Source organism: Chlorocebus sabaeus, chromosome 14, assembly GCF_047675955.1.
Source record: "Chlorocebus sabaeus isolate Y175 chromosome 14, mChlSab1.0.hap1, whole genome shotgun sequence".
Taxonomy (NCBI): domain Eukaryota; kingdom Metazoa; phylum Chordata; class Mammalia; order Primates; family Cercopithecidae; genus Chlorocebus; species Chlorocebus sabaeus.
Genome location: NC_132917.1, coordinates 31,736,908 through 31,763,889, shown reverse-complemented (window position 1 = coordinate 31,763,889; position 26,982 = coordinate 31,736,908). Strand labels below are relative to the sequence as shown.

The window sequence follows — 26,982 nt, the reverse complement described above, 5'->3', positions numbered from 1 at the left end:
TTCAGTTGGTCGAGGAAGAGCTTCAGCAGATGCTCTGAGGCAGCACCGAGGTTTGATCCGGCAGAGCCCCTTCCAACTGGGCTGGTGCTCTTCGTGGGTAGGTCGAATGAAGAAAGATTGTAACTTGTAGCTTCCGAGGCCAGACCTTGGCCAGGACTCACGCGGACTGCAGAGAGCCTCAGGGACTCAACACGCGTCTGCCCGCCTCCCAGCCTCTTGTCCGCCGGGAGGTTCTGCGCAGGCGCGGCAATCGTGCGACAGCCGTCACTTACGGCCGGAGCTGTTGGTGCTGGGAGTTGGTGGCGCGGTGCAGGGCTCCTAAGAACGAACGGCTTGGGCGCGGGTAATCAGCTTCCTTTCCCCCAGTTTCTCACTCATTCTAGGTACTTGGGACTGTCGTAGAGTTTCCAGACCCCCCGTAGGCGCCCAGTTGTGGACTGTCCCACTCTGCTGCTCTACTGCTCTGGGTGCTCCCGCGCCCAGGTGGGGGTGAGGGGCGGGGTCGGGGGCTGGGCTGCACTCCATCCTGGCGTCTTCGTGTTGAAATCTCCCAGGTAACTCGCGGCTCTTCTTGTTTTCCAAGACTGGTATCCGGGGACTGTGACTTGCAGGGTCCGCCATGGAGCCGGAGCAGATGCTGGAGGGACAAACGCAGGTATCAGGAGGCCCTGAATTCAGGGTGGCAGTGTTCAGGGAGGCAGCGAGAAAGGGGGGACTTTTATCTCTGTGACCGGTGTTTTGTTTTCTAGGTTGCAGAAAATCCTCACTCTGAGTATGGTCTCACAGACAACGTTGAGGTAACTCGCCCAGTTCCTATGCCTCATCTGTGTTGTCTCTTGCGAGCTGGAGAAAACTTGGAATCTGCTTTTACTAGGTTACTATGCACAAGGGAAAACTTTGTTATCGTGAACTGAATGGTATCAAGTTATGGGTAGCTTGTTTTATTAGTACTAATGCTTCTTGGTGTGCAGACATACAAATTAGGTTTGAGCCAAAGGATTGAATTTTTATTACGAAACACATTCTTGAGGGATACTGTCTAAATCATTTTGCTTGGTGGCTTTTAATCGATCTTTTGGGATGTTGCTACGTAAAAATCGCATATTAAAATTAAGAAACCCTTCGTTGGGCACGGTGGCCCACGCCTGTAATCCCAGCACTTTGGGAGGCCGAGGCTGGTGGATCACCTGAGGTCAGGAGTTCCAAACCAGCCTGACCAACGTGGTGAAACCCCGTCTCTACTAAAAATACAAAAATTAGCCAGGCATGATGGTGGATGGCTGTAATCCCAGCTATTCGGGTGGCTGAGGCCAGAGAATCGCTTGAATCTGGAAAACTCAGGTTGCAGTGAGCCGAGATCGCGCCACTGCACTACAGCCTGGGCGACAGAGTGAGACTTCGTCTCAAAAAAAAAAAAAAAAGAAAAAAAAGTAAAAAATAAAGTTAGGAAATCTGTTGGTCTTTGTAGCAGAATAGTGTGCTGGAGGAGTCAACATTTAATAAGTATTTATTTCTTTTTAGAGTTCAGTAACTCCTGGGCTGAAGTGAGAGGATTGCTGGAGCTGGGGAGGTCGAGGCTGCAGTGAGCTATGATCGCACCACTGCACTCCAGCCTGGGTGTCAGCATGTGACCCTGTCCCTCTTCCCTTCTCCCCGCCCCCCCCCAAAAAATAAGGCCGGACGCAGTGGTTTACCCCTGTAATCCCAGCACTTTGAGGGCCAGTGCGAGCTGATTACCTGAGGTCAGGAGTTCCAGACCAGCCTGGCCAATATGGTGAAACCTCGTCTCTACTAATCCCAGCTACTCGGAAGGCTGAGGCAGGAGAATCACGAATCGCTTGAACCCGAGATCATGCCACTGTACTCCATCCTGGGTGACAGAGCGAGATTTTGTATTAAAAAAAAAAAAAAAATTAGTAATACAACTTAATTCTACTGCAAAAATGTCAACCTGCCTAGGTTGAAAATATGGTTCCCGACATACTTTCTGGTGACCTTGAACAAGTTACTGAACTTCTCTGAGCCTTATGGGGCTGAAGATACAAGCAAATTACTTAAGAGTGTGTGTGGCACATAGTACAAGATTAGAAATTTTTTGTTTTGTTTTTGTTTTGTTTTGTTTTTTTTGAAACGGAGTCTCACTCTGTTGCCCAGGCTGGAGTGCAGTGGCGGGATCTCGGCTCACTGCAAGCCCCGCCTCCCGGGTTCACGCCATTCTCCTGCCTCAGCCTCCCAAGTAGCTGGGACTACAGGCACCCACCACCCGGCTAATTTTTTGTATTTTTTTTAGTAGAGACGGGGTTTCACTGTGTTAGCCAGATGGTCTCTATCTCTTGACCTTGTGATCCGCCCGCCTCGGCCTCCCAAAGTGCTGGGATTATAGGTGTGAGCCATCGTGCCTGGCCAAGGCTAGAAAAAATATTAACAGCTATTACTATTATTACTGTGGTTAGAAATGCTTTTATTCTCATTTATCCAAACTGAATCACACATCTTGTTTTTTAATAAAGTATACAGGCCAGGTGTGGTGGCTCACACCTGTAATCCCAGCACTTTGGGAGTCTGAGGTGGGTGGATCACTTGAGGTGAGGATTTCAGGGCTGGCCAACATGGTGAAACCCCATCTCTACTAAAAATACAAAAATTAGCCAGGCGTGGTGGTGAGCCCCTGTAATCCTAGCTACTCAGGAGGCTGAGGCAGGAGAATTGCTTGAACCCCAGAGGCAGAGTTGCAGTGAGCCGAGATCGTGCCACTGTACTCCAGCCTGGGCGACAGAGTGAGACTCCATCTCAAAAATAAAAAAGTTGGCTGGGCATGGTGGCTGGTAAACCGCTTGAGCTCAGGAGTTTGAAACCAGCCTACAAACCCTGTCTCTACAAAAAAAAAAAAGAAAGAAAAATTAGCTGGGTGTGACGGTAGGTGCCTACAGTCCCAGCTACTTGGGAGACTGAAGCAGGAGGATCACTTGAGCCCAGGAGACCAAAGCTGCAGTGAGCCCTAATTGCACCAGTGCGCACCATCCTGAGTGAGAGAGCAAAACCTTGTCTCAAAAGCAAAAAAAAAAAAGGTCACTTTAAAGATATTTAAACAGTACAAAAAAATAATTTTACATTTATCCACATATTGACTATTTCTGGAGATCTTCATTCTTTTGTGTAGGTCTAGATTTCCATCTTTCCAAAAGGTATCATTTTCTTCCTGCCCAAAGGGCTTCCTTGAACATTTCTTGTAGTTCACTTCTGCTGGTAAGAAATTCTTTCAGCTTCTGAATGTCTGAAAAAGTCATTATTTTGCCCTTGTTTTTAGAAGATATTTTTGCTAGTTGTAGATTGCTTCACGGTCTTCTGGCAGACATTGTTTCTGAAAAGAAGCTTGCTATCGTTCCTATCTTTGCTCCTCAATAAATAATATCTTCTTGCTACTTTTGAGATTTTCTTTATATCAATGTTTTAAAGTTATTTGGTGTGGTGTGTCTTGGTGTAGTTTTTTTCTTTTCTTTTCTTTTCTTTTCTTTTCTTTTCTTTTCTTTTCTTTTCTTTTCTTTTCTTTTTTTTTTGTTTGTGATGGAGTCTTGCTCTGTCACCCAGGCTGGAGTGCAGTGGTGTGGTCTCAGCTCATTGCAAACTCTGCCTCTTGGGTTCACACCATTCTCCTGCCTCAGCCTCCCAAGTAGGTGGGACTACAGGCATGCCCAGCTAATTTTTTTTGTATTTTTAGTAGAGGAGGTTTCACTGTGTTAGCCAGGATGGTCTCGATCTCCTAACCTCGTGATCCGCCAACCTCGGCCTCCCAAAGTGCTGGGATTACAGGTGTGAGCCGCCGTGCTCGGCCAGTTTTTTTCTTTTAATGCTTCTGCTTAGGATTCATTGAGCTTCTTGGATCTGCGGTTTAGAATTTTCATCAAATTTGGAAGAATTTCAGCCATTATTTTAAAAAAATATTTTGCCATGGGACGTGACTCATGCATGTAATCCCAGCCCTTTGGGAGGCCACGGTGGGAGGATTTCTAGAATCTAGGAGTTTAAGACCAGCCTGGGCAACATAGTGAGACCCCATCAAAAAAAAAAAAAAAAGAAAAATGCGTGCCTATAGTCCCAGCTACTCAGGAGATTGAGGTGGGAGGATTGCTTGAGCCTGGGAGGCCAAAGAGTGAACCAAGATCATGCCAATGCACTGCAGGGTGGGTGACAGAGTGAGACGCTGTCTCAAAAAAAAAAAAAAAGAAAAGAAAAAAAAAAGACCAGTTTACCTAACTTTTTTTCTTTTTTTTTTCTCGAGGCTGAGTCTTGCACTATCTCCAGGTTGGAGTACAACGGCACGATCTCGGCTTAGTGTAACCTCTGCCTCCCGGGTTGAAGTGATTCTCATGTCTCAGCCTCCTAAGTAGCTGGGATTACAGGCACCCACTACCATGCCCAGCTAATTTTTGTATTTTTAGTTGAGGCGGGGTTTCACTGTGTTGGTCAGGCTGGTCTCAAACTGCTGACCTTAAGTGATCTGCCCGCCTCAGCCTCCCAAAGTGCTGGGATTACAGGTGTGAGCCACTGCACCTGGCCTACTTATGCTTTTTTCTGTTGTGAACATATAGAATATATTATACATTTTTTTTTTTTTTTTTCTTTTAATGAGACAAAGTCTTGCTCTGTCGCCAGGTGTGCAGTGGCACAATCTCGGCTCACTACAATCTCTGCCTCCTGGGTTCAAGTGATTCCCCTGCCTCAGCTTCCCAAGTAGCTGGGAGCCACCACACCTGACTAATCTTTTGTATTTTAGTAGAGGTGAGGTTTCACTATGTTGGCCAGGATGGTCTTGATCTCCTGACCTCGTGATCCACCTGCCTGAGCCTCCCAAAGTGCTGGAATTACAGGTGTGAGCCACTGTTCCCGGCCAAATGTATTTATTTATTTGTTTGTTTGTTTTTAAGACCGAGTCTTTTTTTTTCTTTTTGTTTTTTTAATTGTTATACTTTAAGTTCTAGGGTACGTGTGCACAACGTGTAGGTTTGTTACATTAAGACCGAGTCTTGCTCTTTCACCCAGGCTGGGATACAGTGGCATGATCATAGCTCACTGTAGTCTCAAACTCCTGGTCTTAAGTGATCCTCCCACCTCAGCCTCCTGAGTAGTTGGGACTAGAGGTGTGTGCCGCCACGTCTGGCGGGAATACATTATAATTTTTTTTTTTTTTGAGATGGAGTCTCGCTCTGTCGCTCGGGCTGGAGTGTAGTGGCACGCTCTCGGCTCTCTGCAACCTCTGCCCCCCGGGTGCAAGCATTTCACCTTTTTTTATGTTTATTTTTTGAGATGGAGTTTTGCTCTTGTCGCCTAGGCTGGAAGTGGCGCAATCTTGGGTCAGTGCAGCCTCCACCTCCTGGGTTCAAGTGATTCTCCTGCCTCAGCCTCCCGAGTAGCTGGAATTACCGGCATGTGCCACCATGCCTGCCTAATTTTTGTATTTTCAGTAGAGACGGGCTTTTACCGCGTTGGCCAGGATGGTCTCAAACTCCTGACCTAAGGTGATCCACCTGCCTTGGCCTCCCAAAGTGCTGGGATTACATGTGTGAGCCACCACAGCTGGCGTATTATGAGATTTTCTCCCCCTGTGTCACTGGAACACAAACTGTTTCCAGCCTGTGTGAACTGCAAGGATTGTTCCTCCTGGTGTAATATAGTTTAGATATTTGTCCCTTCCAAGTCTCATGTTGAAATGTAACCCCCAGTGTTGGAAGTGGGGCCTAGTGGGAGGTGTTTGGGTCATGGGGGCAGATCCCTCATGACTGGCATGGTGCCATCTTTTGGTAATGAGTCAGTTCTTACTCTGTTAGTTACCATGAGATCTGATTGTTAAAGAGCCTGGCACCTACTCCTTTCTCTCTTGCTCCCTCTCGTTATGTGACACACCAGTTCCCCTTCCGTCTCTGTCACGATTCATTGCTCCCTGAAGCCCTCACCAGAAGCAGATGCTGTTGCCATGCTTGTGTAGCTTGTAGAACTGTGGCCAAATAAACCTCTCTTCTTTATAAATTACCCACCCTCAGGTATTTCTTTATAGCAATGCAAATGGACTAACACAAGATGGTTATTTTCCTGGCCTTGGGTAGTTGACTTATAACCATCTATTGATAAGTATTCACCTGAAGACTGGAAGGCAATATCTTTAGTCTTTTTCTGTGCAGTTCTTGTCTCCACGCATCTTTCTTCTCTTCAGTGCTCTGCCTTGCAAATTTTAGTTGTTTTGGTCTCCCAGAATTTTCAACTCTGTCTTCTCAACTCAGGGAGACTACTAGGCTCTGTTCACATTCTCTCTCCCTGTACTGCATCCTGTAAGTTCTCCAGGCAGAAAGCAGGAAGCTGGGACAGTCATAGTACTCACCTCATTTCTTCCCTTTTTGTGATCACTGTTCTACACTGTCTTACCAGCTCATTGTTTGTTTGTGGTAGTTTGGATATATCTATTTTTAGATTAGTTCAAGATTTTGACTTAAGTGAAATTGAGCATCACAATTGGCACATAGTAGATAATTCGTAAATGTTCAAATGAAATAAATGGGAGGATTTGGTTAAGAAATTTATTACAGGAGTTATAGGAGTTGCTTAGGCATTGCTCTTTTTTTTGTTTTGTTTTGAGATGGAGTTTTGCTCTTGTTGCCTGGGCTGGAGTGCAATGGCGCGGTCTCGGCTCACCATAACCTCCGCCTCCCATGTTCAAGTGATTCTGCTGCCTTGGCCTCCCAAGTAGCTGGGATTACAGGCATGTGCTACCACACCCGGCTTGTTTTGTATTTTTAATAGAGTTGCGTTTTCTCCATGTTGACCAGGTTGTTCTTGAACTCCTGACCTCACGTGATCTGCCTGCCTTGGCCTCCCAAAGTATTGGGATTACAGGTGTGAGTCACCACAGCCAGCCGCACTGCTCTTTCTTATTGGCTTTCTTATTGTAGTCATTATAATGTCATGTAACTCACAAGTTAAAATATTTTTTTCTTTTTTTGAGATGGAGCTTTGCTCTGTCGCCCGGGCTGGACAGGCGATTCTCCTGCCTCAGCCTCCTGAGTCCTGGGATTACAGGTACATGCCACCATGCCTGGCTAATTTTTGTATTTTTAATAGAGGCGGGGTTTCAGCATGTTGGTCAGGCTGGTCTCGAACTCCTGACCTTGTGATCCACCTGCTTCGGCCTCCTAAAGTGCTGGGATTACAGGTGTGAACCGCTGTGTCCGGCCTAAAATTATTTTATAAAAAATAGTAACAGGGTCTCACTATGTTGCTCAAGCTGGTTTCAAACTCCTGCGCTCAAGCTCCTGTGCTCAAACTCCTGCCTTGGCTTCCCAAAGTACTGGGATTACAGATGTGAGCCACTGCGCCTGGTCCCGAGTAGTTTTTATTGTATACGTATACTGTGACTGGAAGTTAGGACTGTTTTTAGGAAATGCACTGTGAGATTTTGAAGTTTGCCGCATTGTCTTTGTTGTGATCAACGTAAAGTTTTGAACATAGTGGATTTTGATTTAGGGGATGAAAATTCATTTAAGATGATACTGTCGGTTTTCAGAAATAATGAAGTTGTATAGTCTTTTCTGCAATGGAAAGCTGACTTTTACAAAGGCTTAGTTAGAATTTCTGAAGTGATGGTGTGCTAATTATCTGTTGAAATTTACTAATGAAAAATAAAATTTTTAGTCCATGGACAAATAAATAGTATTTTATAGATTAAAAAAATTTGTATTTAATAGAAAATTATCTTTTAATTCCAAAATTAGATTGAAAAATCATAAGCAGAAGTTTTCTGACATAGTTATGGGAAGTGTCTTTGGAAACCATGCTATATATGTTATAGATAATGTGATTAAAGGTTTTTTCTCACTTTTACCAAAATAAAATTAAAAGTAGAAAAAGTTTTCTTTGTCGACTCTTTTATATCTAGTTTCAGTATGATTGAAGCAAAAGTTCATTTAAATGAAAGTGCTCTTAGGAATACTGTTTTGTCCTTTTACAGCCATTTCTTATTTATTTTATTTTTTTGTCTCTTTCATTTTTATTTTTTTTATTGTTTTGAGACGGAGTCTTGCTCTGTCACCCAGACTGGAGTGCAGTGGTGCAGTCTTGGCTCACTGCAACCTCCACCTCCCAGGATCAAGCGATTCTCTTGCCTCAGCCTTTCAAGTAGCTGGAATTACAGGTGTGCACCACCACGTCTGGCTAATTTTGTAATTTTAGTAGAGATGGGGTTTTACCATGTTGGTCAGGCTGGTCTTGAACTCCTGGACTCAGCCGATCCCCCTGCTTCGGCCTCCCAAAGTGCTGGTAATATAGCCGTGAGCTACCACATCCAGCCCCCATTTTAAATATCTAAAATTTTTTTAAAAAGCAACTTTTTTTTTTTTGGAGACGGAGTCCCACTCTGTCGCCCAGGCTGGAGTGCAATGGCCCGATCTCAGCTCACTGCAAGCTCCGCCTCCCGGGTTCAAGTGATTCTCCTGCCTCAGCCTCCTGAGTAGCTGGTATTACAGGCGTGCACTACTATGCCTGGCTAATTTTTGTATTTTTAGTAGAGACGGGGTTTCACCATGTTGGTCATGCTGGTGTTGAACTCCTGACCGCGTGATCCACCTGCCTGGGCCTCCCCAAGTGCTGGGATTACAGGCGTGAGCCACTGTGCCCGGCCTTTTTTTTCCCTTTTTGAGACGGAATCTTGCTGTGTTACCCAGGCTGCAGTGAAGTGGCATGACCTCAACTCACTGCAACCTCTGCCTCCCAGGTACAAGTGATTTTCATGCTTCAGCTTCCTAAGTAAATGGGATTACAGGTGTGCACCACCATGCCTGTCTAGTTCTTTTTTAATTTTATTTTTTTGAGACGGAGTCTTTTTCTGTCGCCCATGCTGGAGTGCAGTGGTGTGATCTCGGCTCATTGCAAACTTCACCTCCCGGGTTCAAGCGATTCTGCTGCCTCAGCCTCCCGAGTAACTGGGAGTACAGGTGCCCACTACCATGCCCGGCTAATTTTTGTATTATTAGTAGAGACGGGGTTTCGCCATATTGGTCAGGCTGTCTTGAACTCCTGAGTCGTGGTCGGCCTGCCTTGGCCTTCGAAAGTGCTGGGATTACAGGTGTCAGCCACCGCGCAGGCCGCAAATTTTTTTAATACATTAGTTTTAAAAATGTGAGTGTGATGGAGGCAATAAGTTACTTTTTGATGCTCTGAATGTTAGCCCAAATTTATTTGATAGCTCCAAAATTTGAGGGTTGTGAAGAAGAAAATATAACTTATTATTTTTTAAACTTCATTTATTTTTAATTATAATTAATAATTGGTTTTTAGTGTTACCTGTCTGAATGGCGAAAACTTCATTCATTTAAATGTGACACGAATGATTTTTTTGTTAATAATTTTCTTCATTTTGGGGTTGTTATTTACATAATGTATTTTCTTAAACCTGTTCATTTTTTAAAATCATGGATTTATTTATTTGTTTATGTAGAGACAGGGCCTTGCTTTGTCGATCAGGCTGGAGTGCAGTGGCATGATCTCGTCTCACTGCAACCTCCACCTCTAGGGCTCAAGTGATCCTCCCACCCCAGGCTCCTGAGTAGCTGGGGCTACAGACACGCACTACCATGCCTGGCTCAATTTTTGTTTTTTTTTGAGACGGAGTCTCGCTCTGTCACCCAGGCTGGAGTGAAATGGCGGGATCTTGGCTCACTGCAAGCTCCGCCTCCTGGGTTCACGCCATTCTCCCGCCTCAGCCTCCTGAGTAGCTGGGACTACAGGCGCCTGCCACTACGCCCGACTAATGTTTTGTATTTTTAGTAGAGACGGGGTTTCACCGTGTTAGCCAGGATGGTCTCGATCTCCTGATCTCGTGATCTGCCCACCTTGGCCTCCCAAAGTGCTGGGATTACAGGCTTGATCCCCCATGCCCGGCCTGATTTTTGTATTTTTGGTAAAGACTGGATTTTACAGTTGCCTGGGCTGGATGTATTTCTTTAAAAAATAAACATAAAGGGAAAAGCATTCTCATCATGATAAATAGAGGGTAACCATAAAAATGACAACAGTGAATACAAGACAATGGTAATAAATTTTAGCTCTATTCTCTTGAGTGTATAAGCCTTGGACCCTGAAGCTTGCTGTCTCTGCTGTGACCAGCTTTCTTACTATGATTTGGTGCTGTTTGGTGTCACGTCCAGTTTTTTTTGGGAACACACTCTAAGAAGATACTTACATGAAAAAGAGAAAAAAGGATTTGTGTTTACTCCTACAAAGTCAGAAGGAAAGGGAGAAAGAGTAGGATCTTGAGACATGACATTAGAAGAATGAGATAATGTGGTGCTTTTGGAGAGAAAGAGCTTGAATGAGATTGAAAGATGGGTCTGAATTTATTTTGGGCAGAGAAGTTTGTGGTCTAGTACCATATTTCTAGTCATTGATTTGCCTTTTCTATTAGTGTCATATTTCCATTAGTTTTGTTTAGCACTCAAAATAACATTTATTTGAAATGTTCATGTACTTTTTTTTGAATTCACTAGAGGATAGTAGAAAATGAGAAGATTAATGCAGAAAAGTCATCAAAGCAGAAGGTAGATCTCCAGTCTTTGCCAACTCGTGCCTACCTGGATCAGACAGTTGTGCCTATCTTATTACAGGGACTTGCTGTGCTTGCAAAGGAAAGGTAAGATAATTGTGTCCACAAATGGAGATAGTAAAGAAAGCAAAATAGATTCCCCTATATGAAATATCATTAGTTATGTATAGCAACTTTTTTGTGTGATTTATGGATGTTAAAGTTTTTAAGAAAGTACTCAGCCATAATCTCATAATTCAGACATTTAAATTTTTTCCCACCAGTCTTAGATCATATGCTTATTTGTAAAGATTTGTGATCATGATATACATGTAATTTTGAATCTTCTTTTTACTTATTGTGACATAACATTTTTCTGTGTCTCTCCATAGTCTTCATGATTATAATTTTTTATTATTATTGTTATTTTGAGACAGAGTCTTACTCTGTTGCCCAGGCTGGAGTACAGTGGTGTGATCTCTGTTCACTGCAACCTGTGCCTCCTGGTTTCAAGTGATTCTTGTGTCTCAGCCTCCTGGGTAGCTGGGACTACAGGTGTGTGCCACTATGCCTGGCTAATTTTTTTTTTTTTTTTTTTTTTGAGACAGAGTCTTGCTCTGTGCCCCAGGCTGGAGTGCAGTGGCGCGATCTCAGCTCACTGCAAGCTCCGCCTCCCGGGTTTACGCCATTCTCCTGCCTCAGCCTCCCAAGTAGCTGGGACTACAGGCGCCCGCCACTGCGCCCGGCTAATTTTTTGTATTTTTAGTAGAGACGAGGTTTCACTGTGTTAGCCAGGATGGTCTCGATCTCCTGACCTCGTGATCCGCCCGTCTCGGCCTCCCAAAGTGCTGGGATTACAGGCTTGAGCCACCGCGCCCGGCTATGCCTGGCTAATTTTTTTATTTTTTGTAAAGATGGAATTTCACCATGTTGGCCAGGCTGATCTTGAACTCCTGACCTCAAGTGATCTGCCCGCCTCAGCCTCCCAAAGTGCTGGCATTACAGGCATGAGCCACTGTGCCTGGCCTATTATTATTATTTTTTGAGATAGAATCTTGCTCTCTGTCCCTGGCTGGAGTGCAGTGGTGCAACCCCGGCTCACTGCAACTTCCACCTCGCCGGATTCAAGCGATTCTCCTACCTCAGTCTCCTGAGTAGCTGGGATTACAGGCGCCTGCCACCATGCCTGGCTGGTTATTTTATTTTTAGTAGAGACAGGGTTTGGAGTCTCGCTCTGTCGCCAGGCTGGAGTGCAGTGGCGTGATCTTGGCTCACTGCAGCCTCCACCTCATGGGTTCAAGCGATTCTGCCTTAGCTTCCTGAGCAGCTCAGGCACCCAGTACCACGCCTGGTTAGGTTTTATATTTTTAGCAGTGATGGGGTTTCACTGTGTTGGCCAGAATGATCTCGATCTTTTGACCTTGTGATCTGCCCATCTTGGCCTCCCAAAGTGCTGGGATTACAGGAGTGAGCCACTGAGCCTGGCCTTAAATTTTCTTAATTTTAAGAGTACAATTATTTCTCTTTCTTTAACATATTTTCCCCAGTATTTCTCATCTAAATTCTTTTTTGTGTAAGCAAATCTAATAAGAAAATTGGTTTTGCAAGTTAGATTAGTCAACATTTATTAGGTGCATATTCTGTTTTATTCAAAGAATAATAATAAACGTTATAATAGCAAACTGACATAACTTGATAAAGAACTTGATGGAACTATGTCTCATCTCAGCCAGGTGTGGTGGTGTATGCCTTAGTCCGCACTGCTTGGGAGGCCGAGGTGGGAGGATCGCTTGGGCTTGGGCCCAGGAGTTTGAGGCTGCAGTGAGCTGTGATCGCACCACTGCACTCCAGCCTGGGTGACAGAGTGAGACCCTGCCTCAGAAAAAAAAAAAAAAAAAGGAAATATATCTTTTCTTATAGTAAAAGTGAGTTATTAACTTAGATAATTTGTTTATATAAAAATTATATGAATGAGCAGTAAATATTTGTTTTTGATGGCTATATTTGTAAATTACTATTTATTTATGACTGTGAGCTATATCTTGGCTCTACTATCAACAATTAAAATATGGGTATCTTGGCTGGTCTGAAAGTAGTGAGTTAACTCGATTGTTGATAGTCTTACAGATCAAGCTCCTTACTCTACTACTTTTTTTTTTTTTTTTTTTTTGAGACAGAGTTTTGCACTTGTCACCCAGGATTGGAATGCAGTGGCATGATCTCGGGTCACTGCAACCTCCACCTCCTGGGTTCAAGCATTTCTCTTGCCTCAGCCTCCTGAGTAGCTGGGATTACAGGTGCCTGTCAGCACACCCAGCTAATTTTTGTATTTTTAGTAGAGATGGGGTTTCACCATGTTGGCCAGGCTGGTCTCGGACTCCTGACCTCAGGTGATCCACTGCGCCTAGCCTGTTTTTTTTTTTTGTTTTTTGGTTTTTTTGAGACAGAGTCTTTGTTGCCCAGGCTCGAATGCAGTGGCACAATCTCAGGTCACTGCAGTCTCTGATTCCCAGTTCAAATGATTTTCCTGCCTCAGCCTCCCGAATAGCTGGGACTACAGGTGTGTGCCACCACACGTGACTAATTTTTGTATTTTCAGTAGAGACGGGGTTTCACCATGTTGGCCAGGCTGGTCTCTAACTCCTGACCCCAGGTGATCTGCCCTCATTGGCCTCCCAAACTGCTGGGATTATAGGTGTGAGCCACCGCGCCTGGCCCTTATTCCCCTATTCTACTCTTTCCCTGCCTTCTCGCTACTGTACTTGACTAGTCTTAAAAAAAAAAAAAAAAAAGCAAAAAAGGAAAAAAAAAGGTATCTTTTCTATTTTTTTGTTTTTCCTCTAGGGAAGACTAATATATTAGAAATTTAAAATATTACTGTATTTATTTATTTATTTTTTGAGACAGAGTCTTGCTATGTTGCCCAAGCTGGAGTGCAGTGGCACAATGTTGGCTCACTGCAACCTCTGCCTCCTGGGTTCAAGCAATTCTTCTGCCTCAGCCTCCAGAGTAGCTAGAACTACCGGCGCCTGCCATCACGCCTGGCTAATTTTTGTATTTTTAGTAGAGATGTGGTTTTACCATGTTGATCAGACTGGTCTGGAACTCCTGACCTCAGGTGATCCACCTGCCTCGGCCTCCCGAAGTGTTGGGATTACAGGCATGAACCATTACGCCTGGCCTCCAAATATTACTTTAAATGCTAGAAAAACATTTGAAGAAATTTTTAAGTTCAAGCTCCTAAATACATTAAAATTTTTTCTTTTATTGTTAATTTTTTTGAGACAGGGTCTCGCTTTGTCATCCAGGCTGAAGTGCAGTGGTGAGATCACCACTCACTGCAGCCTCAGCCTTCTGGGCTTAAGCAATCCTCTCACCTCCGCCTCCTGAGTAGGTGGGACTACAGGCGTGTGCCACTATGCCAGGCTAATTTTTAAGCTTTTTTGAAGAGTTGGGGTCTTACTGTCTTGCCCAGGCTTGGAAGTGATCCTCCTTGGACTCCCAAAGTCCTGGGATTACAGGCGTGAGCTACTGCGCCTGGCCAGTAAATATATTTTTTGTAAAAAAAAAAAATTTTTTTTTTTTGACATGGAGTCTTGTTCTGTTGCCCCAGCTGGAATACAGTGGGAACAATCATGCCTTACTGCAGCCTCAAACTCCCAAGCTCAAGCGATCTTTCCACCTAATGCTCCTGAGTAGCTGTGACTACAGGTGTGTGCCACCATGCCTGGCTGATTTTTTGTATTTTCTGTAGAGACAGGGTTTCGTCATGTTGCCCAGGTTGATTCTGAACTCTTGGGCTCAAGCTGTCTGCCCGCCTTGGCCTTCCAAAGTGAGGATTATGAGCGTGAGCCACCATGCCCAGCCCAAGTATGTTTTTGTTTCAAGATGGAGTCTTGTTCTGTTGCATGCAGCAGGCTGGAGTGCAGTGGCTTGATCTCGGCTCACTGCAACCTCTGCCTTTGGGGTTCAAGTGATGCTCATGCCTCATCCTCCCTAGTAGCTGGGACTACAGGCATGCACCACAATGCCCGGCTAATTTTTTGTATTTTTAGTGGAGACAGGGTTTCACCATGGTGGCCAGGCTGGTCTCGAACTCCTGACCTTGTGATCTGCCCGCCTTGACCGCCTAAAGTGCCAGGATTACAGGTGTGAGCCACCGCTGTACCCGGCCAAATACATTGTGGTTTTTTTTTTTTTTTTTCCTGAGACAGAGTCTTGCTCTGTTGCCCAGGCTGGAGTGCAGTGGTGCGATCTCGGCTCACTGCAACCTCCACCTCCTGGGTTCAAGTGATTCTCCTGCCTCAACCTCCTGAGTAGCTGGGATTACAGGCGCGCACCACCACGACCGGCTAATTTTTGTATTTTTAGTAGAGACGGAGTTTCACCATGTTGGTCAGGATTGTCTCAAACTCCTGACCTCGTGATCCACCCGCCTCGGCTTCCCAAAGTGCTGGGATTACAGGCATGAGCCACTGCGCCTGGCCCCAAATACATTTTTTAAGTAAAGAGTTCTGGTAAAATAATTCATCATGTGAACCCTAAATACTACGTGAAAAATCTTGTCTATTTGTAGACAGCTCTTAGGGCTGTTTAAAGTGCTCTGGGAATGTTTTGAGATTATTGTAAACACATTTTCAATATGCCTTTTCATAGTAGAGTTGAAAATAGATGTCTCCCCAGTTTTTCATCTTTGGACTTGTATTCTCAGCAAGAATAATTTACATAGAAGTGTTAATATGGGCCCGGTGTGGTGGCTCAAGCCTGTAATCCCAGCACTTTGGGAGGCCGAGACGGGCGGATCACGAGGTCAGGAGGTCGAGACCATCCTGGCTAACACGGTGAAACCCCGTCTCTACTAAAAAATACAAAAAACTAGCCGGGCGAGGTGGCAGGTGCCTGTAGTCCGAGCTACTCGGGAGGCTGAGACAGGAGAATGGCGTGAACCCAGGAGGCGGAGCTTGCAGTGAGCTGAGGTCCGGCCACTACATCCCAGCCTGGGTGACAGAATGAGACTCCATCTAAAAAAAAAAAAAAGAAGTGTTAATATGAAATATCTCCTCTTAGTTTTATAAATGTATCTTCTTAGGTGCACTGTAGTTGTATTAAATAGTATTAGAATTATTTAAAGTATTTGAAGAAAGAAAGAAGTAGCTTTTAGAAAAGAAACATAACCTACTTATCTGTATTAGTGTTGCTTCTTTGACTAGTCACTTGAGTTCATCTACATGTCTTAGTGATGCTACATCCACTGTCCTATATTATTTTTGTTCTTTTATTGAAGGATATTACACAGAATATTACACATATCATAGGTATACAGCTTGATGAATTTTCACAAACTAAACATACCTGTGTAGCTTGCAGTCAGATCAAGAAACTGAATACTGCCAGCATCTCAGAAGCCATCCATGTGACCCCTTCAAGTCATTATTCTCTCTGGGGTAATGATCATCCCATTGTCAATACATTTTTTAAACATGTTTTAAAATTGAGTTCATAACCAGATTTAAGCCATACAAAAATTTCAGTCTCATTAAACTATTTTGTTGGCTAATTAATTTGCTTGCTTATCTCATTTATTTTATTTACTACAAATGTCCTTTGACTGTGAAATGAAAATTAAACTTAAAAAGATGAGTTTTCATTATGGAACAATATGTTTAAATTAACACATCTAGGAAATATATTTCTAAACTTTGGATTTCTTTTCCCTTACAGACCACCAAATCCCATTGAATTTCTAGCATCTTATCTTTTAAAAAACAAGGCACAGTTTGAAGATCGAAACTGACTTAATGGGAAGAACAGAAAAATTTAGTTGCTACTGTAGATTTACATGATTAAGAGGCAGCTTTAATTGCCATGATTATCCCCCCTTTTTGGATGTATAAGAACCTTCCGGACAACAGAACCTATTTCTGGAATTGCAGAAGAGAACATATTTCCCTTATTTTGATTTAATCACCATAAACCATACCTATTTAATGAGTGTATTCTGTGCAATTTTTTCTCAGATTGTCTTTAACTTTGTTTTTAAAATGACCTTCAAAATAAACTGTCAAAACACCATTATTTTAAAGTAGTTTTTGTTCTATATGACACATATTTTACATGATTGTTTTATGAATTTCTCTTTTTCTTCTGTCTTCAAATGCTGCAGAGTTTTACAACAGAGAGAAAATACAGCAGTCAAGTATAATGTAAAAAATTCAGCCAATTTTTCTCAGCATTGTTTCTGGACCTTTCTGAGGGTGGGATCTGGGCGTCTTCAATGGCTTAACAAGTATCACAGGTGATTCTAATGTACAATAAAGTTGGAGTACTAATAAAAGCATTGCAAAGGGGATACAATATCCTCTAATGTTATCAACATTTATAGTAATAGCTATAATTTATTGCATTCCTACTAAGTTTCAGGCATAGTACATTTTTACTTAAATGATCTCTGATATGGCAGCTCTGCAAAGTAGATATTATTATTCCCATTTTGCAGATGAGGAAACAGACTTGGAGAGGTTAAGTGACATGCTCAAGACAACACTGCTGGTAAGTTTTTGAATGGGAATTCAAATCCGGTTCTACCAATGTGTTGCTGAATTTCATTGCTTCTCTTTGCAATAAAAAGCAGCAGCCAGTTCTTTTTGGGGTCTATTCTCATTGTCCCCTGTGAAGAAATGGAGATAGCTCACTAGCTCAGAAAATAGAGAAACTGCCGTAAAAGACCCAGGAAAAAACATCCACTAGAGCAGTGGTTCTCAAAGAGGAGTGATGATCTCTCCCCACCCCCATTTCCCCAGAGAACATTTGTTGATGTCTGGACACATTTTGGTTGTCACGACTAGAATCAGGTGGGGTTCTTGAACTCCTGACCTTGTGATCCACCTGCCTTGGCCTCCCAAAATGCTGGAATTACAGGCGTGAGCCACCATGCCCAGCTAGGTGGGGTTCTACTGGCATCTAGTGCGTATAGATGCTGCTAAAACATCTTAACAATGAATAGGACAGCCTGCATGCCCATCTTCTCCCTCCCCAAGAATTATCTAGCTTAAAATGTCAGTGCCAAAATTGAAAAACCCTGCATTAGAAGCCTATTAAAGTCGTGTGTCTCCAAGCTAAACCTGTTAAGGCCTTTGCAAAGTTAGAAATTTAATGCTGATTGGCTGGGCGTGGTGGCTCACGCCTGTAATCCTAGCACTTTGGGAGGCCAAGGCAGGTGGATCACAAGGTCAGGAGTTCGAGACCACCCTGGCCAATATGGTGAAACCCTGTCTCTACAAAAATTACAAAAATTAGCTGGGCGTGGTGGCACGCTCCTGTAGTTCCAGCTACTCAGGAGGCTGATCAGGAGGCTGAGGCAGAAGACTTGCTTGAACCTGGGAGGCGGAGGTTGCAGTGAGCCAAGATCGTGCCACTGCACTCCAATCTGGGCAACAGAGTGAGAATCTGTCTCAAAATAAATAAATAAATAAATAAATAAATAATGCTGATTAGGTATGCCTTATAGTTTTCTTTAACACAGGAAATACTTATTTTAGTAGAACTGACACTTGTGGGAGGTGCTATGTTTTTGGTTTACATCTGCAGATCTATATATCTGAATAGGAAAAACCTGGACATCTTCTTATATAGTAGTTTTTGTAAGTATTCTATCAAATTTATTTTGGTTATTTGGCTAACTCATAAGTTAATCCACCCAAGTCTTTTTAGTGATTTTTTAACATCTGAGTAGTAATTAGGTAATTTTTTTTTTTTTTTTGAGACAAGGTCTTGCTCTGTCGCCCAGGCTTGAGTGCAATGTGATCTTGGCTCACTGCAACCTCCAGCTCGTAGGCTTGATTCTCCTGTATCAGTCTCCTGAGTAGCTGAGATTACAGGTGCACGCCAATGTCCCCAGCAAATTTTTTTTTTTTTTTTTTTTTTTTTGAGACGGAGTCTCGCTCTGTCGCCCAGGCTGGAGTGCAGTGGCGCGATCTCGGCTCACTGCAAGCTCCGCCTCCCGGGTTCCCGCCATTCTCCTGGCTCAGCCTCCCGAGTAGCTGGGACTACAGGCGCCCACAACCGCGCCCGGCTAATTTTTTGTACTTTTAGTAGAGATGGGGTTTCACCGTGGTCTCGATCTCCTGACCTTGTGATCCGCCCGCCTCAGCCTCCCAAAGTGCTGGGATTACAGGCGTGAGCCACCGCGCCCGGCCCCCAGCAAATTTTTGTATTTTTAGTAAAGATGGGGTTTCACTGTGGTGGCCAGGCTGGTCTTGAACTCCTGACCTCAGGTGATCTGCCCACCTCAGCCTCCCAAAGTTCTTGGATTATGGGTGTGAGCCACCACGCCCATAATTGGGTAATCTTATTAAGAGATCAATAATCTTCTAGCAGTGGTTGTTTACCGACGATTCTCATCAGAGCTACTTCGGGGAACTTTCCAAATATAAGTATAAACAATATAAACATAAAAATCAATATAAAAATACAAATTTTGTACATAAGTATTATATATGTGTTAAGGGGCTTCTAAAGCTGTCACCTGGTGAACATGACCCAATGGGACAGAGCCTTTTTTGTTTTTGTTTTTGTTTTTTGAGATGGAGTCTTGCTCTGTTGCCCAGGTTGGAGTGCAGTGGTACAATCTCGGCTCACTGCAACCTCTGCCTCCTGGGTTCAAGCGATTCTCCTGTCTCAGTCCCCCCAGTAGCTGGGATTACAGGTGCGTGCCACTGTGCCCGGCTACTTTTTGTATTTTTAGTAGAGACAGGGTTTTACCATGTTGGCCAGGCTGGTCTTGAACTCTTGACCTCAGGTGATCCGCCTGCCTCAGCCTCCCAAAGTGCTGGAATTATAGGTGTGAGCCACTGTGTCCGGCCTGACAAAAATCTTTAAGGCATTCTGATACCTCTGGTTAAGGACCGATTAGAAGATATTCTAGTTTTGGAAGTGTAAATATGCAATACTTGGCCTAGTGATAAAGGCTGATAATAGAAATGTCTTTTTATTAATTTTTTTAGATGGAGTCTCGCTCTGTCGCCCAGGCTGGAGTGCAGTGGCTCACTGCAACCTCCGCCTCCCAGGTTCAAACAATTCTCCTGCCTCAGCCTCCCCAGTAGTTAGGACTTCAGGCGCATGCCACTACACCCGGCTAATTTTTTGTATTTTCCTACAGACGGGGTTTCACCGTGTTGCCCAGGATGGTCGCAAACTCCTGAGCTCAGGCAGTCTGTCCGCCTCGGCCTCCCAACGTGCTGGGATTACAGGAGTGAGCCACCATGCCTGGCCAATTTTTTTTTTTTTTTTAAGAAGTGAGGTCTCACTGTGTTGCCCAGATGGTCTCAAACTCCTGACCTCATGTGATCCTGCTGCCTTGGCCTCCCAAAATGCTGGGATTACAGGTGCAAGCCACTGTGCCTGGCAAGGAATGTCTTTTCCTGGCAGTCTACGTAACACTTACTTGAGTACTTATGTGCCAGGCAGCATGCTAAATATTTACATGAGTTGTCATTTAATCCTTGAACCTGTGAGGTGGATTTAAGTTTAAAAAATGTATCCCTATTTTTTGTTTATTTTAAAAATCGCTTTATCAAGGTATAATTGAACAAAAAGCTGTATAGATTTAATATATACAACTTGATTACTTTGGAGATAACTATAGATCACTGAAACCATAACTACCATCAAGGTCATAAACATATTCCTCACCCCTCAAAGTTTGGGGTAGGTTTAATTTTAATTTTAATACTTTATTTATTTAGGGATGAGGTCTTGCTCTGTCACCCAGGTTGGAGTGCAATGGCATGGCCATAGCTTACTGCAACCTTGAAGTCCTAGGCTCAAGTGAGCTTCTTGCCTTAGCCTTCTGAGTAGCTGCGACTATAGGTATACTGCTGAACTTGGCTGATTTTTTAAATTTTATTTTAAGCTTTTGCCGAGACGAGTTCTCATTGTGTTGACCAGGCTAGTCTTGAACTCGAGCTATCTACCTGCCAGAACTTCCCACAGTGCTGGGATTATAGGTGTGAGAGCCACTGCGCCCAGCCTGTTTATTTGTTTTTGAGACGGGGTCTTGCTCTGTCACCCAGGCTGGAGCCCGGTGGTGAGAGCGTAGCTTACTCCTGGGCTCAAGTCATCTTCTTGCATCAGCCTCCTAAGCAGGTGGGACTACAGGTACACACCACCACGCCTGGCTAGTTTAACACTTCATAAACATTTGAATAATTTCCTTAAGGTTACAGAGGAATTAAGTTTTTGGCAGGGATTCAAACCCATCTCTCTCTCTCTATATATATATGTGTGTGTGTGTGTGTGTTTTTTGAGACAGAGTTTCGCTCTTTTTGCCCAGGCTGGAGTGCAATGGCACAATCTCGGCTCACTGCAACCTCTGCCTCTTGGGTTCAAGCAATTCTCTTGCCTCAGCCTCCCTAAAAGCTAGGATTACAGGCGCACACCACCACACCCAGCTAACTTTGTATTTTTAGTAGAGACGGGGTTTACCATGTTGGCCAGGGTGGTCTTGAACTCCTAACCTCCAGTAATCCACCTGCCTTGGCCTCTCAAAGTGTTGGGATTACAGGCATGAACTACCACACCCAGCTGAGAGTTTCTTAAAGAGTGTAGCACAGTAGCTTCAAGAGTTCAGTTTATTCATGGGCATTATTCAGTGTTATTTTACTGAGGGAATGGAGAACTCCACTTACTCTCATAAATTGGTTAAATGGAAGTCAGTTTAGAAAGTTACTACTATATGGCCTGGTGTTGTGGCTCACGCCTGTAATCGCAGCACTTCGGGAAACTGAGGTGGGTGGATCACCCGATGTCAGGAGTTTGAGACCAGCCTGGCCAACATGGTGAAACCCTGCCTCTACCCAAAATACAAAAATTAGCTGGGCGTGGTGGTCGACACCTGTAATCCCAGCTACTCGGGAGGCTGAGGCAGGAGAATTGCTTGAACCCAGGAGGCTGAGGCTGCAGTGAACCGAGATTGCACCACTGCACTCCAGCCTGGGTGACAGAGCGATACTCCGTCTCAAAAAAACAACAACAACAAAAAAGAAAGTTACTATTATACTTTGGTGTCGTATATTATATGTAACTGGGAAGCATATAAACAGTTCCTAACCTTTGACCATTTAATGCAGACGTGTTTAGTAAATAAATACAAAAATTGAGTAAAACCTACTGTATCCCTTAAGAGTGAGTTCATGAATTACGTTGGTGGGTGGGTTAGTTGGGAGGATCAGTAGAGTGAATCAGGAATAGATTCCTGGAGGAAATAGAAACCTTGAATTGAAAAAAAAAAAAAAGGGAGAAGAGTGGGTTGGATAGAAGGAGATCATCTACCTAGTTCTGATGCACCTAAAGGAAGAATATTGAATTTTTATTTGAATGTCATTTAGGAGAAGGTACAGTGGGATTTTAAGATGGATAACTTCCTGTTAGAAGTGACAGAATTGTTTTAGGAGGAGCATACAAAACTGTAGCCAGGTATTTTCCTGGACTGGATTCCAAAATGGCATTACCAATTGGAGGCCTGATGACATATCATCACACTGGAAAAATGAGGCACAAAAGATGAACCTGTGAGTGGCTATAACCGAAAATCCGCTTATTAAAGTAAAATCTCTGGGTGTAAATTAGCAAAGAAGAAAAGTAATAAAATAGTGGAAAATAGGTCACCAGTGATAAAAGGGGTAGTTGGTAATGAATAATTGTTTTTTAAAAAACCTTGCCAGCTTTTGGCTGGGCATGGTGGCTCACACTTGTAATCCCAGCACTTTGCGAGGCCAAGGCAGGTGGATCACCAGAGGTCAGGAGTTCGAGACCAGCCTGGCCAATATGGTAAAACCCCATCTCTACTAAAAATACAAAAATTAGCCAGGCATGGTGGTGTGTGCCTATAATCCCAGCTACCCGGGAGGCTGAGGCAGGAGAATTGCTGGATCCTGAGAGGCTGTGGAGGCTGCAGTGAGCTGAGATTGCGCCAGTGCACTCCCTGGGGAACAGAGCGAGACCTCCGTCTCAAAACAAAATAAAATAAAACAAAAACAACTTTGCCAGTCTTTAACAAAGCTTTGTGTGTTTTTTTTTTTTTTTTTGGAGACAGGGTCTTGCTCTGTCAGCCTGAACTGCAGTGGCACAATCATAGGTCACTGCAGCCTTGAACTCCTGGGCCCAAGCAATCCTCCTGCCTCAGCCTCCTGAGTAGCTATCTCGTAATCAGGGTGCGGTACTACAGGGGCATGACACTATGTCAGGCTAATTTGTTTTATTTTTAGTAGAGATGAGATCTTGCTGTGTTGCCCAGGCTGGTCTTCAAGTCTTGAACTGAAGTGATCCTTCTGCCTTGGCCTCCCCAAATTTTGGGATTATAGATGTGAGCCACTGCGCCTGGCTCCTTATATCTTTTGACTCTGTTATTCCATTTCTGACAATCCTAAATATTAATAAATATGGAAAAAAGGGCCGGGCACAGTGGGTCACGCCTGTACCCCCAGCACTTTGGGAGGCCGAGGCAGGCGGATTGAGGTCAGGAGATCGAGACCATCCTGGCTAACACAATGAAACCCTGTCTCTACTAAACATACAAAAAATTAGTCGGGCGTGGTGGCGGGCCCTGTAGTCCCAGCTACTCTGGAGGCTGAGGCAGGAGAATGGTGTGAACCCAGGAGGCGGAGCTTGCAGTGAGCCGAGATCGTGCCACTGCACTCCAGCCTGGGCAATAGAGCGAGACTCTATCTAAAAAATAAATAAATAAATATGGAAAAAAGCTCTACATAAAAAATTGTATTATAAAACATTAGAAATGAATAAATTTTTATCTGACAGGAATTATTAAATATTTAATATACTTAGTCCAGTGTTCAGATACACAGTATTTAATAAATGTTTATTAAGTTTGGTTTTCTAAGGTAGACAAAGTTGACTGATACTAGGTTAGAACACCAGTTTTAGTTGAAATCAAAAGACCTTCTCTGTGTTAAACTCTTCTCTTGATTTGTTCAAAATGCTGTGTTACTATTGTAAAATATTTTTCTGATCTATAGGGCTTTCAGTGCTAGGGTGCTTCTAAAGCTGTCAGTTGTGGATAAGTAGAATCTAAAAATGGTCAGTTTAATATTGCCGTGTAGATTCAAAATCAAGCCTAAAGATGTAAAAATAGAGGTTTTTTGTTTTTTGTTTTTTTTGGTATGTAGTATATGTATATGGCACAAAATACAAAAGATACACAAAGACATACACTGGAAAGGTTAAATCCTTTTTCCATCCTTCCACCTCAGCCATCCAGTTACTTCTAGAAGTTATTACCTTCTAGAAGTATTCCGTGCATATGCAAGTATATGAAATTATAAGTATTCATTCCTATACAAATGGAAGCATACTTTATACATTCTGTAATTTGCTTTTTTCACTTTTTTGAAACACTTTCCATACTAGTATATAGTCCCATTTCATTCTTTTTTTTTTAAAGATGGGGTCTCACTCTGTTGCCCAGCCTGGAGTGCAGTGGTGTGATCATAGCTCATTGCAGTCTCAAACTCCTGGGCTTAAGCAATCTTCCCGCTTCAGCCTTCCAAGTAGCTGAGGCCATAGGCATGTGCCACTGTGCCTGGCTACGTTTTAAAATTTATTTTTAGTTTTTTTTTTTTTTTTTTGTCTTGCTATGTTGCCCAGGCTGGTCTTGAACTCCTGACCTCAAGTGATCCTCCTGCCTCAACCTTCCAAAGTGCTGGGATTACAGGCATGAGCCACTGTGCCCAGCCACTTCATTCTTTTTAATGGGTGCGTATGTATATCCTAGTTTAACAAGTTTCACATTGATGGACATTGTGGTTGTTTCTAGTTGTTAGCTACTACTGAGTGCTGCAGTAAATATTGGATATGCTGTTTTCTTTCTTTATTTTTTTTTTGAGACAGAGTCTTGCTCTTGTCACCTAGGCTGGAGTGCAACAGCAGGATTTCAGCTCACCGCAACCTCTGCCTCCCAGGTTCCAGCGATTCTCCTGCCTCAGCCTCTCGTGTAGCTGGGATTACAGGCACCTGCCACCACGCCTGGCTATTTTTGTATTTTTAGTAGAGATGGGGTTTTGCCGTATTGGCCAGGCTGATCTCAAACTCCTGATCTTGTGATTTGCCCACCTCAGCATCCCAAAGTGCTGGGATTACAGGCAGAAGCCACCGTGCCTGGCCTTCCTTCTTATTTCTTGAAGTCTTAGCTTCATAAGGATTGGCTGTTAATAAAGGTTTCCTCCTTGCTTCCTACTATGAATAATGCTTATGGAGTGTCAAACGAAAATCACTAGTGGATATAATGGAAATTGTTGATAGTAACATGAGAATTGTACAGTATTGTCAAATAAGCTTCTCCTAAAATACAAAGTATTTGCATTATATGAATTTTCCTTAATTTAGGGGAGGTGAATAAATGAATAGTTTCAACTTCTTTCAAGAGTGTACTTGAGTAAGGTATCTAGAATAAAGTGGACATGGGGAATAATTGTGCCATATATTGAGAGCATCCTAGAGATATAATATCTGCTAACCTTTCAGTTCAGTTGCATTGTGGTCTTTATTCAGTTTGACCAGCAAGAAAATTTCAGTAGAGCATTTTAATAGGGAGAAAGCTGAATTTTAAATTAGATGACTAGTTTGGAATGAGACCTAGAATTGTTGCTAGGAGTAGAGGATAATAATAATAACAAATATTTATAAAGAACAGCTTATGAAGCATTTTAACATACCTTAATCATTCTCACAGCAAGCCTATGAGTTAGATATTACTCCTGTTTGCATTTCACAGATAACACTGAGGCTAGAAAAGGTTAAAGTACTGGATGCCCATGGTCACACAGCTGATGAGTGACAGGGCCAGGACTCAAATCTGACTTTCTAATTTGAAGGGCCTGAAATACTAAGCTTTCTTTGTTTAATTGTATCCAATCTCTCCGCCCCTTCTTTTCCATAGAAACAAAATCAGCAATAAATAACTACAAGAACCATCATCATATAAGCACTTAGGGCAGTTTCCTTTTCTTGAAACTTACAACAAAAAGTTTACATTTCATCAATGATCACTGAGTTTTGGTACTCTCAGAACAGTACCATGTAATCAGAGCTCCAGCCTTCTTTTTTCTGTTACCTCTAAAGTAGTGGCTTTGGGCCGGCTGCAGTGGCTCATGCCTGTAATCCCAGCCCTTTGGGAGGCTGAGGCGGGTGGATCACCTGAGGTCAGGAGTTCAAGACCACCCTGGCCAACATAGTGAAACTCCGTCTCTACTAAAAATACAAAAATTAGCTGGGGATGGTGGCGGTCACCTGTAATCCCAGCTACTCTGGAGGCTGAGGCAAGAGAATCGCTTGAACTCAGCAAGTGGAGGTTGCAGTGAGCCGAGATCGAGCCATTGCACTCCAGCCTGGGTGACAGGGCGAGACTCTGTCTCAAAAAAAAAAAAAAAAAGAAAAGAGAGGTTTTGGCTACATGGTATGTCCATTTTTTGGTTGCATATGATGTTTTGTGCAAGTTGGTGGAGAGGGTAAAATTTGAGTAAACAAATATACAGTGGAGATTTTAACCTAATTAGAAAAAGGTATGAAAGTCAGAAGTGTTCCAGTAATTGACTAGGCTTTAGGACAGGGATATTGCACAAAATCCTTGGGCCCTAAAGTTGGAGAAGATGGAAGGAAGAGAGGAAACAGAATAGTGCTTTAAAAAGTAAACTTGAATATTAGACAGCCAGTCATCTACTCTGGAATCTATCAGGGGCTTGTTTAGTATGAAACTCAGATATAATTTTTTTTCTTTTCTTTTTTGAGACAGGGTCTTGCTGCGTACGTTGCCCAGGTTGGAATGCAGTGGCGTGATCATGGCTCACTGTAGCCTTGACGTCCTAGGCTCAAGTGATCCTTCTGCCTCCGCCTACCAAGTAGCTAGGACCACAGGCGAAGCCGCCACACCCGGATAATTAAAAAATAAAAATTTATAGAAACAGGGTTTTCTATGTTCTCCAGGCTGGTCTCGAACTCCTGGCCTCAAGCAATCCTACTGCCTAAGACCCCCAAAGTGCTGGGATTATAGGCAGGAGGTACCATGTCCATGCAGTTACAAACATAGTGTTTGCCCCAAAACTTTCATTGGATGTATGCAACTTTCTCTTCCTCTATTCCTACTTTTGCAATGGTGTACTCTGTAACAGTAACATTTCCTCAGAGGTCCAAGATAGCCTCCTTTGCTGTGATTCTTACACAATTGTAAAAAAATTATTTGCTCTTGACATTTATGTGTAATACTGGGATTTATAAGATGACAAGGGTGAAAATAATATTTGTTGTATGCTTACCCTGTCAGGCTATTCACATTCAGCAGCTCTTATAATCCTAGGTACACTCTTTGAGTGTCCCCATTTTACAGTTGAGGGTAACTGAGGCTAGTTACA

The 26,982-nt window shown here is 43.3% G+C and overlaps 1 protein-coding gene across 8 annotated transcripts; it reads left to right on the top strand.

Annotated features, from left to right (window-relative positions):
- Positions 1–239: 239 nt before the first annotated feature.
- Positions 240–26,539, top strand: DPY30 (dpy-30 histone methyltransferase complex regulatory subunit). Of its 8 annotated transcripts, none has more exons than XM_007971021.3 (7): positions 240–343; positions 584–655; positions 750–797; positions 10,530–10,672; positions 16,728–16,859; positions 17,061–17,113; positions 26,367–26,539. In XM_007971021.3, exons 2-6 carry the CDS (start codon positions 620–622, stop codon positions 17,062–17,064), a joined length of 363 nt encoding a protein of 120 aa, XP_007969212.1. In that variant the 5' UTR covers positions 240–343; positions 584–619; the 3' UTR covers positions 17,065–17,113; positions 26,367–26,539. The 8 variants fall into 8 exon arrangements, with proteins under 8 accessions (XP_007969212.1, XP_072879007.1, XP_007969213.1 ...); XM_073022906.1 differs by having other exon boundaries at positions 26,363–26,539; XM_007971023.3 differs by having other exon boundaries at positions 242–343; positions 555–655.
- The last annotated feature ends 443 nt before the right edge of the window (positions 26,540–26,982 follow it).